This window comes from Dysidea avara, chromosome 5, assembly GCF_963678975.1.
Source record: "Dysidea avara chromosome 5, odDysAvar1.4, whole genome shotgun sequence".
Taxonomy (NCBI): domain Eukaryota; kingdom Metazoa; phylum Porifera; class Demospongiae; order Dictyoceratida; family Dysideidae; genus Dysidea; species Dysidea avara.
The window spans coordinates 11319262-11335583 of NC_089276.1; the positions used below are offsets into that span (position 1 = coordinate 11319262).

General features: G+C 37.6%; 1 protein-coding gene across 2 annotated transcripts; it reads left to right on the forward strand.

The window, feature by feature from the left end:
* Nucleotides 1–1027: 1027 nt before the first annotated feature.
* On the forward strand, nt 1028–16322 carry LOC136256038 (uncharacterized). 2 transcript variants are annotated; one of them, XM_066048956.1, is made up of 3 exons: nt 1043–1168; nt 8545–8591; nt 12408–16322. In XM_066048956.1, exon 3 carries the CDS (start codon nt 12416–12418, stop codon nt 16199–16201), a length of 3786 nt encoding a protein of 1261 aa, XP_065905028.1. In that variant the 5' UTR covers nt 1043–1168; nt 8545–8591; nt 12408–12415; the 3' UTR covers nt 16202–16322. The 2 variants fall into 2 exon arrangements, with proteins under 2 accessions (XP_065905027.1, XP_065905028.1); XM_066048955.1 differs by lacking the exon at nt 8545–8591 and having other exon boundaries at nt 1028–1168.

A 16322-nucleotide genomic window follows, 5' to 3' on the forward strand; every position in this document is an offset into this window, starting at 1 on the left:
CTGTAGGACACCTGGTCTTACAGCCTATTTAAACTTAACTTGAATATTCTTGAAGGTATTTTCATAGCAAAGCATTTTTTTAAAATCAGGCTTTCTGAAATTAAATCTGGAGATATTTTTACTGGCTGTGCATGCTATTTTGATGGGAAAACTGGCTTGCAAATTTTAAAAATTAAGTTAAACATGTTATAAGAAATTGGGTAAACTAATAGGCTCCCAAGTCAGATATTGACTTAATGTAGATGTCAGTTGTATGTGTAGCTAGCTACGTACCCTGAAGATGTTTAAATGGTCTAATAACCTGGGAAAATTTTGCATATTAAGCACTCTGAGATTGCATGAAATCTTAAGCAACTTTTGATACTGAAAGCTATTATAGTTTTGTGTGCTTTAAATAGCTTTAATATTAAACTACAGTGGAACCTCCCTTATCCGGACCTCTATTTTCTGGGCACCTCCATTGTCCGGACAGCCCAAATTGGTCATGTGGCTTGTAGTTTATTGACCATAATGAAGTTTGGTTTAGATGAAAGCACAAGGAGGGAGCCTAAAGGCTGCTGTTTACTTGTTTGGTGGCTTGTTTATTCTACTACTAATAACTACCACTTGGTTGCTAGGTGATAATGCATTTTTACAGCCCAGGGGAGTGACCATGACTGCTCAGTAGTGACTTCCCCCTCTGCCCACTAAACTGCATAGCACTAACTGATAGCAAATAACAACATTACTTGTATTTAAGTTAGTCACTTTAGCATAATGGCATGTTATTCTTAGTTACGGACATTTCTGAGATACGGACAGTAGTAGGTACCAGACCGCCCGGATAAGAGAGGTTCCACTGTATACACATTTCACTCACATTTTATTGAGATTTTATGGAGAAATCCCCCTAACAGCCCCAGAATAAACACTGGCTGAAATTCCGCTTACAGACGCGCCTTATACATTGGTATTTCACGTGAGTGAAGAAACGGAAACTGCACTGTAGATCGCTCTCGCGCACGTGATATATATGGTTCCGCGGCGCGGAGCACAGCACTCTGTTCATGTTCCGGCCTTTATTAAACGGTACTTATTCTCTATCAAACAAAGAAGAACCAATTGGAATATATACCAGACAAGTTACTATCTAGGTGACCTGAAGTGATACCGACGCTGATATAGTCAGGTGAGTAGAAGTCACAGCTAGCTACGGCTGTTCAGTATTGTGTATAGTTAGCTATTATTAATTGTGGTGCATAAGATAGATTGTACAACATCTATGATGCTACGACCTCGAGCATGTCGATGACTCTTTTCAGTGTATCTCGCCGACATTTGGGTAGGCCACCTACGTCTAGCACTAGTCGAAGTCCGGCCTCGCCGAATTCAGTTCTAATTTGAATACCGCTGTAATTAGCTAGCTAACTGCCCAAGTTCCATTGACTGATACACTTCCTTCAGAATCACCCCTGTACTGACCAACACCCATAATTTAAATTAGAGTAAATTATCTATTCTCGGACACCATGTATACTCGGACACTCGTTCTCGTAAACTGCTGGACAGAATCCTACGAAAATTGGTGTGGAAATACCTTACATATAGCCTAACCTATGTAAGGTATACCGTACATATACCTTACATATAGTCGTTCTGGAAGAAATCCCCACTGTTTGTTCCTAGAATCAGAACCAACTATGGCAAGAGATCTTTACGGTATCGGGGAACCTTGATATGGAACCGTCTATCTGCTATGTTGTACAATGCCACCTCTGTCAGACAGTTTAAATCATTATTTTGTTCTTTGTAAATTTATTCTTGTTTTGTGTGCTGTACTATTTTGTGTTGTTTGATTGCATGTAATTTCACAGGGCACAGCTGAAAAACAGCCTCTTCGGCTGATGCTGTTTTCCCTGTATAAATACTACTAATAAATAAATAACTATACCTCCAAGTTTAAGCCAAAACTCTTGTTATTATTATTATAATAATTGCAGGACTCTGAAAGAGTATACGTGCAATATAGTATGTAGTTAAGTTAAGTAGTTAATTAAATATAAAAAGAATTATAAATTATAATTTGTTTAAGAAATCAGTAGCAGATCTACGGAATGCCTCAAAGGAATCCAAATTAACAACTGAGTCAGGTGAACTATTCCACAATCTGACAGTAGCTGGGAAGAAACTGAATTTGTGTATATCAATTCTTGAAAAAGGTGTTTGATATCTTCTATTGTGCCCTCTAGTAACAGTGTTGATGAGAAATATCTCATAGGGTAGTTCTAGTGTGACAGAACCTTGCAATATCTTATAAAACATCATCAGTCTACTTACTTGTCTTCTAACCTCCAAGCTACACGATTTAAGCTCATTCAGGATACTGGTAACACTACTTGAAAAATCATAATCAGACACCACAAATCTGGCAGCACGTCGCTGAACACTTTCAAGCTTCTCAATGTTAGTCTTAGTATATGGTGCCCAAACTATTGATGCGTATTCTAGTATTGGTCTCACATACAAGAAATAGGCTTGGCTTCGTATTTGAGAATTACAATGATATAGATTACGCTTAAGAAGCGCCAATACACTATTAGCTTTTCTGCAAATAGTGGTAATATGTTTGTTAAAGTTCATCTTAGAGTCCAATATCACACCAAGGTATTTTGCGTGACTAACCAATCTTAGTTGATTATTGTACAGGAAATAGCTTGTGGGTTTTGGATTACTTAAAGTAACTTGTAATACTTCACATTTATCTGTGTTAAATGTCATCTTCCATTTATTAGCCCACTCTTCAATTCGTAACAAATCCTCCTGTAAGAAACGACTATCATCTGTAGTATGTATTGGTCTATAGAGCAGACAATCATTAGCAAACAAGCCACAAGAAGATGATACACAATCAGGTAAGTCATTAATGTAAACCAAGAATAATAAGGGTCCGAGGACAGTGCCCTGGGGCACTCCACTAATAACATCGATGGGTGATGATTGAGAACCATTACAAGTAACATATTGAGTGCGGCTGCTCAAAAAGGATGAAGTCCATTCTAAGATCTCATGACGTATTCCATAATGCTGCAACTTATGTAGGAGATAACGATGTAACACCTTATCAAATGCCTTAGATAGGTCAAGTAAGATGGCATCAGTTTGAGTTTTCTGGTTAAGGTTTGACACTAAGTCATGAACTGTGTGTAACAATTGTAGCTCAGTAGAGTGTTTGGCACGAAAACCGTATTGACACTTTGAGAGTATATTCAGACTATTCAGATGTTCCATAATATTAGTGTGTACTATTCGTTCCAGAGTTTTGCAACACACAGATGTTAATGAAACTGGCCTATAGTTTGTAGGGTTACTACGATTGCCCTTCTTAAATATAGGGGCCACAGAGGCTATTTTCCAGTCATGTGGAATCCCTCCTTGTTTCAATGATGAATTAAACAGCAATGTTAAACTAGGAGATAATTCAAATGCCATCTCTTTCAATATTTTGGGAGGGATACCATCTGGACCTGTAGCCTTGAAAGGATCGACTTGTGTCAATAGGGTATATACTTCTTCAATAGATGTTTCAAATAATGGAAGATCAGGGTATGGGCTAGGACCCAGGTGTGGAGCTGGTGAATCATTATCATGAGTAAACACTGAGGCAAAATGTTTATTTAATACTTCTGCTTTATCCAAATTATCAGTATATGTAACCCCTTCGTTCTGTAACATAGGCACACCACAATTATCTTTACGGAGAGATTTAATGTAACGGAAAAAATTCTTCTTTCTTCCACTTCTAAATGGGTTAAACAGTGATCGAGTCATGTAAGAATTACGTGCATTTCTGCATTCTCTCTGCATCTCCTTTTTAAATGATTTATAATGCAGCCAGTCTGATGGTGAATTACTTACTTTAGCTCTTTTGTAGCACTTTTTCTTCCGTCTACCAAGTTGCTTAATATGGCGATTAACCCAAGGCTGTCTGTTACTATTTGTCACCATTTTTGATGGGACGTACTTATCTAGCAGGTTTAAGAGCATAGATTTAATATGAAACCATAAGTGTTCAAATGGAGTATCAATACAAAAATGATCAGTGAACCATGCAGTGAACCTTGTCATCTCAATACTCATCTCTTGGAAATCGACCCTGTTCCATAAATAACGCTTACGCTCACTTCCTTTGTGGTAAACTACCTGTGTCGTAAAAGAGGTCAAGACAGCTTCATGGTCACTAATGCCAGGTATAACTTTACAATAGTTAATAAGAGATGGTCTATTAGTGAAAACGATATCAAGAATGTTTTCATTTCTAGTGGGAGTACTCACTAGTTGGGTAAAATAACAGTCTTCTACCATTTTGAGAGTTTGTTGATTAATATCCAATGGGTAACTGTGCGAAACGATAGAATGACTGGTCCACTCTATGTCTGGTACATTAAAGTCACCAGCACAGAAAATAAACGAGTTGGGTCGTGATGCTGTAATGTCACAAATACTTTTACATAGATTCTGCTGATATTCAACATCTTTGCTAGGGGGTCTATACGCACCAATTATAATAAGTTCCTGACCATGAGACAGCTGCAAACTGATAGCACATACTTCACAAGGTGTACCAATATCAACAGGTTTGCTGGATAAGGTAGTGCTAATGCCAATCAGCACTCCACCATACCCATCTTCACGATCTTTTCGGTACAGTTTATAGTTCTTGGGCATAATTTCGTTATCAAGGATTGATGAATTGAGCCAGGTCTCGCAACCAATCACAATGTCAGGGGTATAATCGTCTAGCGTCTCCCAAAAACTTTCTTTTTTACTCAAAATACTTTGTAAATTAATCAGAAAAAGATTCAAGGAATTGTTAGAGTTTAAGTTACTTTGATGGTCAGAATCCACTAGGTCAGACGAGTCAAGGTCACTGTTATCTTCTAAAGAAGTATTACTAAGTTCACTATACAATGTATCAGGATTACTAAACTGAGTATCCGAGTCACTAATAATAGTGTCATTATCTGAAAGTAGACAATTATCAGTTTGATTAAAAAAGTTGCTATCAAAAATTTGGCTTAAATTAGGGTTATCAAAAATATTCTCTCTAATTTGACCTCTGTCAGGTACACTCCTCATTAAGATCAAGCATGATTGGGGTTACTGATTGCTGTAGAACTGGTTGTAACATTGGCTGAGTTCCGTGTTTTGGGTTACGATCTCTTCTAAGCACAATTTCACCATTAAATATTATTAAATATTTCTCACCCCTTTCTCTCCTTTGCTTTAGCTCTTGTACTAGTTTCTTGTGCTTCTCACGCTGAAATTTGGTCATGTCAGTAGAGACATAGATATTCGTATACTGGGAGTGACGTCGGAGGTAGTAGGAGTGGGAAACTATAAATTCTTTGTGAGATAAATTATCCAAAACAATAAGTAGTGGTCTAGCCTTTTCTTCAGCAGGCTTGCCCAATCGCAGGATCTTGGTAACTTTTATGCCAATATCAAAGACAGTTTTGCAGAGGTCCACAAACCATTTCTCATCCTGTGATGGACTTGTTTTGGGTAGGTTGTAAATTATCACATTATTCCTTCTGCGTTCTCTGTCATCTAACTCTTTAGCAACCGTAAGGAACGTTGATGCTGGTGACTCAGTTTGTATGATACGTAGGTGGACTGACTAATTCTGAAGCTGTCTCGACTTCACTATATTTCTCGACTTCTCGAGCTTCTCGAGACTATACTTCTCGACTTCATCATTTCTAGACTTTAAGTTGTCAACTTTCGTGGACACTTTAGAAATTAACCGGTGTAAATTAGCTTGTTCAGCTTGTAATGTTCTTAAAGAAGGGAGGTCGACCTGCTGGTCAACGTTGGCGTAGTGGGTATGAACAAGTTGTTTAATACGGCTGTTGCAATGATTAGCCTCACAATAATATGACAAGCTACTAACATTTGCACACACATCATTGAACTTATCATATAATTCATTTGAAATACCCTCACATACAGCGTGAACCCATATTCCACACAAGTCACATTGGACAGCCTTACTTTCTGAGAGACAAGCCTCACCACAGTGTGGACATTGCGCGCCAGGAAGGGACGTAAAAGCATCACCGCCATTGATTGGGGGCGAACCTCCTTGGTGCTTCTTTGCTTGATTAGCCTCAGGAGACACTGAATCTGCGTTTAGCTTTCTTTTACTTCCACCATCAGCCATCGTTTCAATGCTAGTTCCAAATGTCGCGTACTGTCTATCATAAACGAAGCACACAAGAACAGATCAGCAACTAAGTGGTCAAACCTTCTCGGGTACCGTTTCGAGAATCACCACGGTACCACAGCTTGTAGATTTGTGTCCCAGGAATGAGAAGGTCGGAGAAGAGAAAAAGTGACGCCGCCACGGTCACGTGATACTTTGTTTGATTATTGTGCTAGACTAAATCAAAGTCGCTGCCCGAAATCATATATTCTCGGACAAAATTCAAGTATTGTCGGACGCCGGCCAGTAATCCTACATCAAATACTTTAAAGACTTACCACCAACACCATCTTTTTGGGCTATTCATTAGCTATCAGCAGAGCCATAGTTTATTTTTTTCTATCTCATTTGCAGGAAGCTGTGATCGGAAATATGCGAGCATGTCACCACCTCTATTCTCGGACACGAGCTATCAGCTGGTTCTCGTACACGGTTATACCAAATCGTATGAAAATCATTGTGGACATACGTTATACATAGTCTATGTGAACCTCCAAGTTTGAGTTAAAAAGCTTTTATGGTTAGCTAACTAGAGTGGATTAAAGTTTCCACGAGAAAATTAGTGTTCTCATTTTTCTCAGATAATAGCCAATGCTTCCTACCTCAAATAATTTAGCGACTTCGTACCACTACCATCCGATAGAGCTGTTCATTGGCTATCAGCAGAGCCATAGTTTATTTTTTCCATCATCGTTATGGATAGTTATGATCGGAAATATGCGAGTATGTAATTACATCTATTCTCGGACACATTGTTTCTGTGCTGTCTGATTGAATCTTGGCTCCAGCTATTTTTGGTGGTACAAAAAGGTACTTCACTGGTATTACATGCTATTTAAAGTAGTTCAAGTCAATGAAAAGTAAAAAATTTTCACCAGAAATAGCTGGAGCCAAGATTCAATCAGACAGCACAGAAACAATGTGTCCGGGAATAGTGGTAATTACACACTCGCATATTTCCGATCATAACCATCCATGACATTGATGGAATAAATAAACTATGGCTCTACTGATAGCCAATGAGCAACTCTATCAGATGGTGGTGGTACAAAGTGGCTAAATTATTTGGGGTAGGAAACATCGGCTATTATCCGAGAAAAATGAGAATGCTAATTTTCTCTTGGAAACTTTAATCCGCTCTAGTTAGCTAACCATTAAAGCTTCTTAACTCAAACTTGGAGGTTTGGATAGGCTACATGTACAGTATGTTCACAATAATTTTCATACAATTTGGTATAACCGTGTATGAGAACCAGCTGATAGCTCGTGTCCGAGAATAGAAGTGGTGACATGCTCGCACATTTCCGATCACAGCTTCCTACAAATGAGATAGAAAGAAATAAACTATGGCTCTGCTGATAGCTAATGAATAGTCCTAACAGATGGTGTTTGTGGTAAGTCTTTAAAGTATTTGATGTAGGATTACTGACCGGTGTCCGACAATACTTGAATTTTGTCCAAGAATATATGATTTTGAACAACAGCTTTGATGTGGTCTAGCACAACAATCAAACAAGAGTTTTGGCTCAAACTTGGAGGCATGGTTAAGCTATATGCAAGGTATCTCCACACCAATTTTTGTAGGATTCCGTCCAGCAGTTTACGAGAACAAGTGTCCAAGTATACATGGTGTCCGAGAATAGATAATTTACTCTATATGGACGATATTTATCCCAACGTACCACCGCCATAGGTGGGGCTGTCTGTTGGTGTCTGCATGATCATTGATAATCTACTCTAATTTGAAGGAGCTGCATGAATGTGGTGCGTGGCCAGTGTTGAGCTATGGTCAGTTGGTAGCCAACTAGGCTATGGATAAACACCTCGAACAGGCTCTGCCTTCTGTGTACACCCTCCAGTGCCTAACTGGTAAAGTGGATTAATAATAGCAACTAGCGACCATTAAATATGTGTAGTCTAAATGCTACTTGATCTGTAGTTGGTGACACCTACCATAGATCCATGTGCCTATACTCAGTTTGCTTTTGGTAAACACCTAATTGTTTCTTGCAGGCTCTACTTTCTCTGTTCAAATTCACCCTCCAGTAGTGTGCAACTGCGTGGCTATAAATATGTACGTAGCTAAAACTGAAACATACAGAGGTTGATACCATCAAGACTCTTGATACCATGCATGCCACATGACACGTTTTACAGTTGGGCGGTTGCCATGCAGTATAGCTATCATGCATGCATGATATGCAAGTATGTGGCATCTCGTGTTTTAGGAATAAAATTAGGTAGCTATCAACTTAGCTATGGCAAAAGCAGCATGTATCATTTATCATTCATGTTTGTCCTAGGAAACAGGCAGGGCCACCCATGGTTTGGAAATAGGGAGTGCACCAAGGTACGTATTAAATGAGTAGCTGGTATGCTTAAAGTTGTAGCCATTTTATAAATTTGTAAAGATGTTTACAAATATCCAATTGTATAGGAGTTATGCTTTCAAATTGTATAGAAGTTATGCTTTCCAAGTGGTCTTCAGTCATAAGGATAAGTGACAGTGGTGATTTCCATAAGTAGTTTACAGTATGACCCTAAAGTGCTCTGTGTTGTATGGTTATGGTAACAGACAATCCTCAGTATAAAAACTAGCATTTGCAGTGCAGCATCATGCTATGGGAACACTTAGATGTCTAGATAAATTTTGTAAATGGAATGCACTTGGAAAATTTTCTATGCATGCAATGACTGTTCTATTAGAGTATTTGACTGTTATATCAGTGTACCTCAATCTTGTATAAATATTTCTCTGGCTTGCATGAGGATGGAGACGGTGGAGAGTGGACACATTTCCCTTGCTCCCTCCTTCTTTGGGCCTACCATTGAATTTGCTTTTGTTGAACATCATCAAATAATATTTAGTATGTTCAAGTATTATGAATGACTCTGATGTGTATTGTAGGGGGTGCACTTGCTCCCTGTGCACCCCCTAGATCTACCCCTGGAAACAGGTATAGCAGTGATAATCAATTGCTGCATGGGTGCAATGTCTTGATGTCATCGACCATGCACATCCGATGGGTGTGTATAGTACCATTATGCAGGGAGAGCATACACATCTGTTTAGTGAGTACCTGCACATACATGTACTGACCGGAACTGCAAAAAGGGTCTTATAGTCTTTCCAAATATCTAAGTTTGACTGGTCATAACTCATCACATGTTTAACCCATTGTCTTATAATTACATCCAGGAACAGTGCTATGTTAGGAGTGTAAAAAACTTCGAGATGGTACCATACACACAAGTCTAGTTATGGATTGCAATTGGAAAGGCTATAAGACCCCTTTTCACAGATCCAGTCACGTATATAGACTATAGTAACACAGTAACATGCCGAGCCATTTCAGGTTGCGTAGACACTGACAGATATTATATGACTATACAAGTTTAGCTAAAGGATGCTGAGTTCAGCAATTCTGCTCCTTAGTAACTCACACTCAAATAAAAATCCTGGCAACAATATGCACTTTAAGCAGGTGGCAACTGACTGGTAGGCCTGATATTAAACATAAATCAAATGGACTATTATCACAATTGTCAGTAAAATATTGCTTAACCTCTAGTCATACTGAGACGGGGTTGTTCTCTTCAACTACCAGTAACCTGATCTGCTATTGTCCCCCAGTTCATGGCACATGCATTATAAACTTTTTGGAATCTTATAGTCAAAGCTGTTTGGGCTTGTTGGCAATCAGTAGTACTACATCAACATCTTTTATGGGGGATAGAGAAATTGGTAGACAAGTTCTATTCTGGATAGTATACACGTGGGGGTGCAGGTAGAGTACGCAAACAATATGAATGAGAAGTATGGAGCTACAATGCCATCCGAGCATGTATATTCCATTGTCTCTACACACATTGGAAACTTTGGAAAGAAGCCAGGCCTAACTCAAAGTACCCATTATGTAAAAGATAAACATTGAAAAGCAGACGATCTATCTGTGAGATGCAACCAAGTAGCTATCTTGTATGGTAAAAAACTCTAATTAATTTTATCATGACCTATAATCTTTTTTTGCAGACCTCATATAACGGGTACGTATGCTGCAATACAGTACTTGTATATATCCATATATGGGATTATGGGACATCATACATATAGAGAGCCTAGCTAATGAGTTCTTGCACTCAATCACTGCCTTCAGTTTCAAGTGGTTATCCTGGTGTAGTAGTATACCTGCTCAGTATAACTGATCACACAAGATGGTATTATGTTTACAGTAAATCCCCTTAAAATTACCAGCTATTCAGTGCAACAACTGTTGACTGTTTATTATCACAGTGTATCTGAATTTGATTTACAAACAGTAAACACTTACTGCACACAAAAGTATCTACCATATTTTGAAAGACTATTAGTGTATCACATGTGGTCTGCTATAACTATGTATATATATATATACGTATATGTGTGTGTGTGTGTAGCACAAAATTAAGTTACTATAGTAGTTTGATTCTACAACATGAACTGCTGTTACATTATTCCTACACACAATTTAACACCATGCTTGTAAGTTGATCAGTTTGTTTGACCTGCTATTTTTTGTTCTACATAGGTTTTTACTTTTAAAACATACTGATGTATGAGCAGTTATGCAATATACAGTGTATACAGCAATAATTTGGGACTGGTATTAATTGTGCATACATATATACTTGACATTATATTGTTGGAGTATGTGTGCATGTTGCAGTGTGGCTTTATCAATGCAATTTTCATAAGGTCACAATTAACCTGCTGCAATCGTGGCCATCAGCCATCATTCATCATTGCTCTATTTATTGAACTGCATACCTGTAGAAGCAGCAGATGTTATTAATAATGAGATCATGTACAATAATTTATGAAGCCAAATAAAAATTGAATTTTATTGAGCAGTTCTTGGAATCTGCTGACCTCCACATCTATAGGTATAGATTGGGACAGTACCTGGTCAAATCACTATACAGTATGTAGTGATATCATGTGTATGGTTTGGGGGCTAACATGCAGTTATTCAGTGTAGTTGTTGATTGTTGATTACCACTGACTATGAGTAAACAGATAGTGTGGTAGGCTATAAGCATATACTATAATTGGTAATGAAGTGTAGCCTGATACAGGGTTGACAATTATCAAGTAGTATTGTATATTAGGAATTATTGACTTACTCACAAAAAATATTTTATTTTTATTAAATGCTATCCCACTAGGGACCTGTGAGAAGGCTAAAGCCCGACCAGAAACCAGCCTCACAATGCCTTTATGGCTGTGTTGGTCAAGCCCAAAATTGTCTTAATATTTCTTCTGATAAGTTACTTTGGAATTCAAATATTATACTTCATAATTTTCTATCAACCGGCTGACTAGCTATCTGTTACCTGCCTGATGCCTTCAGACAAGCATAACTGCTAACTTAAATGCTGATATTTTGTTGCTTCAGCCCGACAGGTGCCATTTGGCATACCGCAATACATACAATGTATGCATCACGGTTGCCTTCTTTGTGTCCCATTAATTCTCACTGACAAACATAAGGTGTCGATTCGTAGTGATATGTGATGTAAGGTGTGATGGCTTCCTTACACTTGCAATGGAAATCGTCTGTATAATTATTCCATAATGACTGGATTGATCACAGAGGCAATGCTTGTAATGCTCTTCATGTGACTCTGTGTAATGGGCTGAACATAGTTGAAAACATAGTATAATGGCTGCTTCACTTTTTCAGTAACCAATAATTGAGGCATGTGTACAGATGAAAACATAAAACACAAGTCTGGCACCATTCTTTCCTTTGATGCGGTTTGTGCTGGTTTACTGTCATAATTATGTTACAAACAAAAATTCAAGTTGGGATTTTAAGTTTGATTGTGGACATAAAAAGTAGCAAAATCACTTATACCTGCAGATATTCCGCTAGCTAACCTAATAAGTGTCCACAAGTGTATCTCCAGGCATGGCCAGGTTATCTCCTTTGACTGAATTAGGCTGGGATTAAATGTCCACTAGTGTCTGTCGGTGTAGGTGTAAGTGACCTCCCTTGTTTCCCTACTTTTTATGTCTATGATCTCTAATTGAACTTTAAATTCCTAAATTATACTTGCATTGTATGGAAGTAAGTACTAGTGTATATGTGTTATGACTTGCTCATCGAGTTATTCCTTTTTCCAGATTGAAAAATGGCTGTTTCTTTGCTGCAACTATTGGTTATATGGATGAATATTTCACTGGGGTTATCATATCTACATCATGCGATTGTTTCAGACAATCCAGGAGCACCAGAATGTAAGTGGTTTGATCTGAAGTACCATTGTGGATCACTGGACCACATGTTTGATTTGTTGAGCAAAAAATCTAAATCAGTCGATGTTACTGTTGAACCTGGGAATTATAATTTAATGTCATCTTATCCTCTTTATGATTTACGCAATATTAGGATAAGGTCCAGCAACCAACCAATGACTGTTAATATATTTTGCAAACATAATCCTAATGTGGATCAGAATGGTGATACTGGTGTTGCATTTATGCGAGGTAGTGATTTGATCATTGAATACATAAGCATCAATTGGTGTGGGATGACACATGTTAGCACCAGCCAAACCTCTATAGGAAAGTTTGTTTATTTTCGTAGCGCACTCTATTTTGCTAATTCTACTAATATAAAAGTAGCACATGTTATCCTGCAACATAATAATGGGATTGGAATGGCAATTGTGAACTCGCATGGGAAGATTGAGATTAAGCATTCGCTGTTTGCAAATAATTCACTAAATCCTAAGGAACAAAATGAAACATTTACAGGTGGTGGTGGATTATACATTGAATTTACCCGTTGTGCTCCAGGACTAACAAACTGCTCCAAGGTGCATACACATAATCGATATTCACAATATATTATAGATCAGTGTTTGTTTGATGGTAATAATGCTACATACAATGTGATTGAAACTGATCAACCTGTTCATAACCATTATGTCACTATTGGCCGTGGAGGTGGTATATCCATTTGGTGTTTTGGGACTGCATCAAACAATAAATTTTACATATCTTCTTCTAACTTCACTAGAAATGCTGCAAATCAAGGTGGAGGGATTAACATTGATTTTAGAGATGACAGCTACAACAACCATGTCAAGATCTCCCAGTGTTTATTCAGACATAACAAAGGTAAAAAATACCAAGGTGGTGGTGGAGCATTGGTTGGCTATGTCATATATCAGTCTGGGAGTCATGTGACCTATAACAATGTTACATTTGTTGATTGCAATTTTACTGAAAACTATGCACTGTTGGGTGGAGGAGGAGGCATAAATTGGTTTGGGAGTCATGAACCTAATGTCACCAAGCCTACTAATCACTATGAAGTTACAAGGTGTAAGTTTGAAAGAAATGAAGCTCAAATTGGTTCAGCTATGGTCATCTCAAAAGAATTTTTTGACTCTATTCCTGGTGGTATTTTATCAGCTCTGATTATCAACAACTGTTCATTTATCAATAATAATATCCAGCAATCAACAAAAACTATTCGTACCCATAAATCTGCCTCTGAGATTGGTGCAGTTGTCTCTATAGGATTTGGCTTGCAGTTCAAAGGATGTACACTATTTACGGCAAACAATTCTACTGCAGTTGTGGGAGATGATGCTGTAATAGAATTTTGCCATGATTCTACGGTGACATTTTGTAAAAATGAAGGATTGAAGGGTGGTGCAATATTACTTATAGAAGGTGCATTTCTAAAATTACATCCAAACAGTACGGTTTTGTTTTTTGAGAACTCTGCTCTTCTCTATGGAGGAGCTATATTTGTGGAAATGGAGACCCCATATGAATATATTCAGTCACATATTTGTTTTATGCAATACCACAAAGAAAATACCAGTCCTAAACAATGGAATGTTACATTAAAATTCACCAATAACACAAGCTTTACTAACAATACAATATTTTCTAGTACACTGCAGCCATGTTTTAAAGAATACTCCAGTGTAGCATTTCTTCAGTACAAGTTCTTCATTTATGAGCCTTTATTTGCCAACAGTACAGTTGCAACATCTCCCAGCAATTTTAAAGTCAACATGTCAGTCATTTCTGTTTCACCTGGTAAGGTTTTTCCACTTCCTATACAACTGATAGACGAACTTGACCATGTTGTACCGGTCTTTGTGCTAATTGCTACATGCAAAAACCATGAACAAGGAGCATTTGTTCTATCACCTTATCAATATACTAATGGATTCATGCGAATAGCAGGAAATCCTACCGAGACATGTTCTTTGGAGTTAAAAACTGATAGTAATCATCAAATTAGTACTACTATTACGGTAGATTTAACTTTGTGCCCTCCAGGATACTATTATAGCGAAACATCTAAACAGTGTGAATGTATTTCTACTCACTTGCATGGTAACTTGATTTTTAGGTGTGATATTTCTCAGTTTCAAGCTTATGTTAATCCTGCCTATTGGGTTGGGTATACACCAGTCAACACTGACAATGCAAATGAGACTATAGTTGGTCCATGTCCATTTGGATACTGCTATGGTACTACTCACTTATCCCTCAGAGATGCACTGTTACCAAAAGACGCTGACAGGACTCTATTGAATCAAACTGTGTGTGGTGCTGCACAAAGAACTGGCACATTATGTGGATCGTGTATTAAAGGATACAGTGTAGTGATGAACTCTCCCACGTTTCCATGTCACGACTGTAGAAAGAAATATTTTGGAGTCTTTTTCTTCTTACTGTCTTATATTATTCCAATCACAGTGTTATTCTTCTTGTTTATGCACTGTAAGATTAGAATCACATCTGGGTGGTTTGTTGCATTTTTGTTTTTTGCTCAGATTGTTGGTAGTGACATTAACTTTGCTTTTAATTATCGTATTAACTCTGCTTCTCCAGTGGTGTTTTTGTTTTCTAATATCCTGTATTCTATTTATAGTGTTTCTAATTTAGAACTTTTCCAAAACAATGTATTTTCTTACTGTCTTTTTGAAAATGCAGGAACAATTGACATTTTAGCTTTCAAACTCTTAGCGGCATTATATCCATTAGGGTTGATCATTGTATATTCCCTTATTCGGCATTGCCACAGATGTCAGCGGTGTGAGCAATGCATGCAATTACATAGATCAATTACATTTGGAGTATCAGCATTTTTCGTACTATGTTTTGCCAAAGTAAATGCTATAGCCATTTCCATTTTGAATTCAGTGGAGGTTCAGCAATATGATATTCAAGGGCACTGGAGAGGGTACAAACGAGTTGTATACTTACAAGGAGATCTGAAAGTTTTTGAAGGGAGACATTTAGTGTATAGTGTCTTTGCCATAGTAGTGGTTGTGATGATTGTGATCATACCTACAGTGATTTTGTTTTTTCATCCATTGATCAAGTATCTTCTAGGAATGTTAGGATTGGGAGAAAGTGGACCAATAAAGTGCATTGAAAATAAACTTCGTATTCATAAATTGCAGCTTTTATTTGACACTTTTCAAGCTGACTACCGACGCAAGTACAAATTCTTTGCAGGACTACACTTTTTTCTTTACAGAACATTGATATATGTCATTGTGATGACAGCCCCAACACCGAGTGTCAGTGATCTGCAGTTAAAGTTACTTGTAGTGCTCTTTGCTATTTTGGTCATTCATTTGATGTTGAGACCTTTTAGAAGTCCAACTGATAACAAAGTTCATTCCCTTGTCTATGTACTTCTCATCATCCTTATAGGAATCTTGTACTTGTTCGTAACAGATGATGACTATACCTTTACTATTTACCTTGGGACTATGTTGTCATACATCCCCCTTCTATGTCTAGTTGCTTACATTATATGGAAATTATGGCAGCAACGCCTGAAATTTTTCCTTTCAAAAAAACTGTATGGTGTGGAGTTAGAAGATTCTTCTACATATGAACGAATCACTGATAGCTTTTATGAAGACACATTGTAACTGGTTAAGCTCATTAAACTGTTGACTTATATAAATGGTTGTATTGTTATGATGTAATGTTTGTCGTGTGTGTATATATTCGTACTAGACATCCTTTTGATGAGTCATGCTATAGATGTAA

What these genes read in the sequence shown, in the direction of transcription:
- LOC136256038 (XM_066048955.1), top strand. Translation starts at nt 12,416, where the DNA reads ATGGCTGTTTCTTTGCTGCAACTATTGGTTATATGGATGAATATTTCA.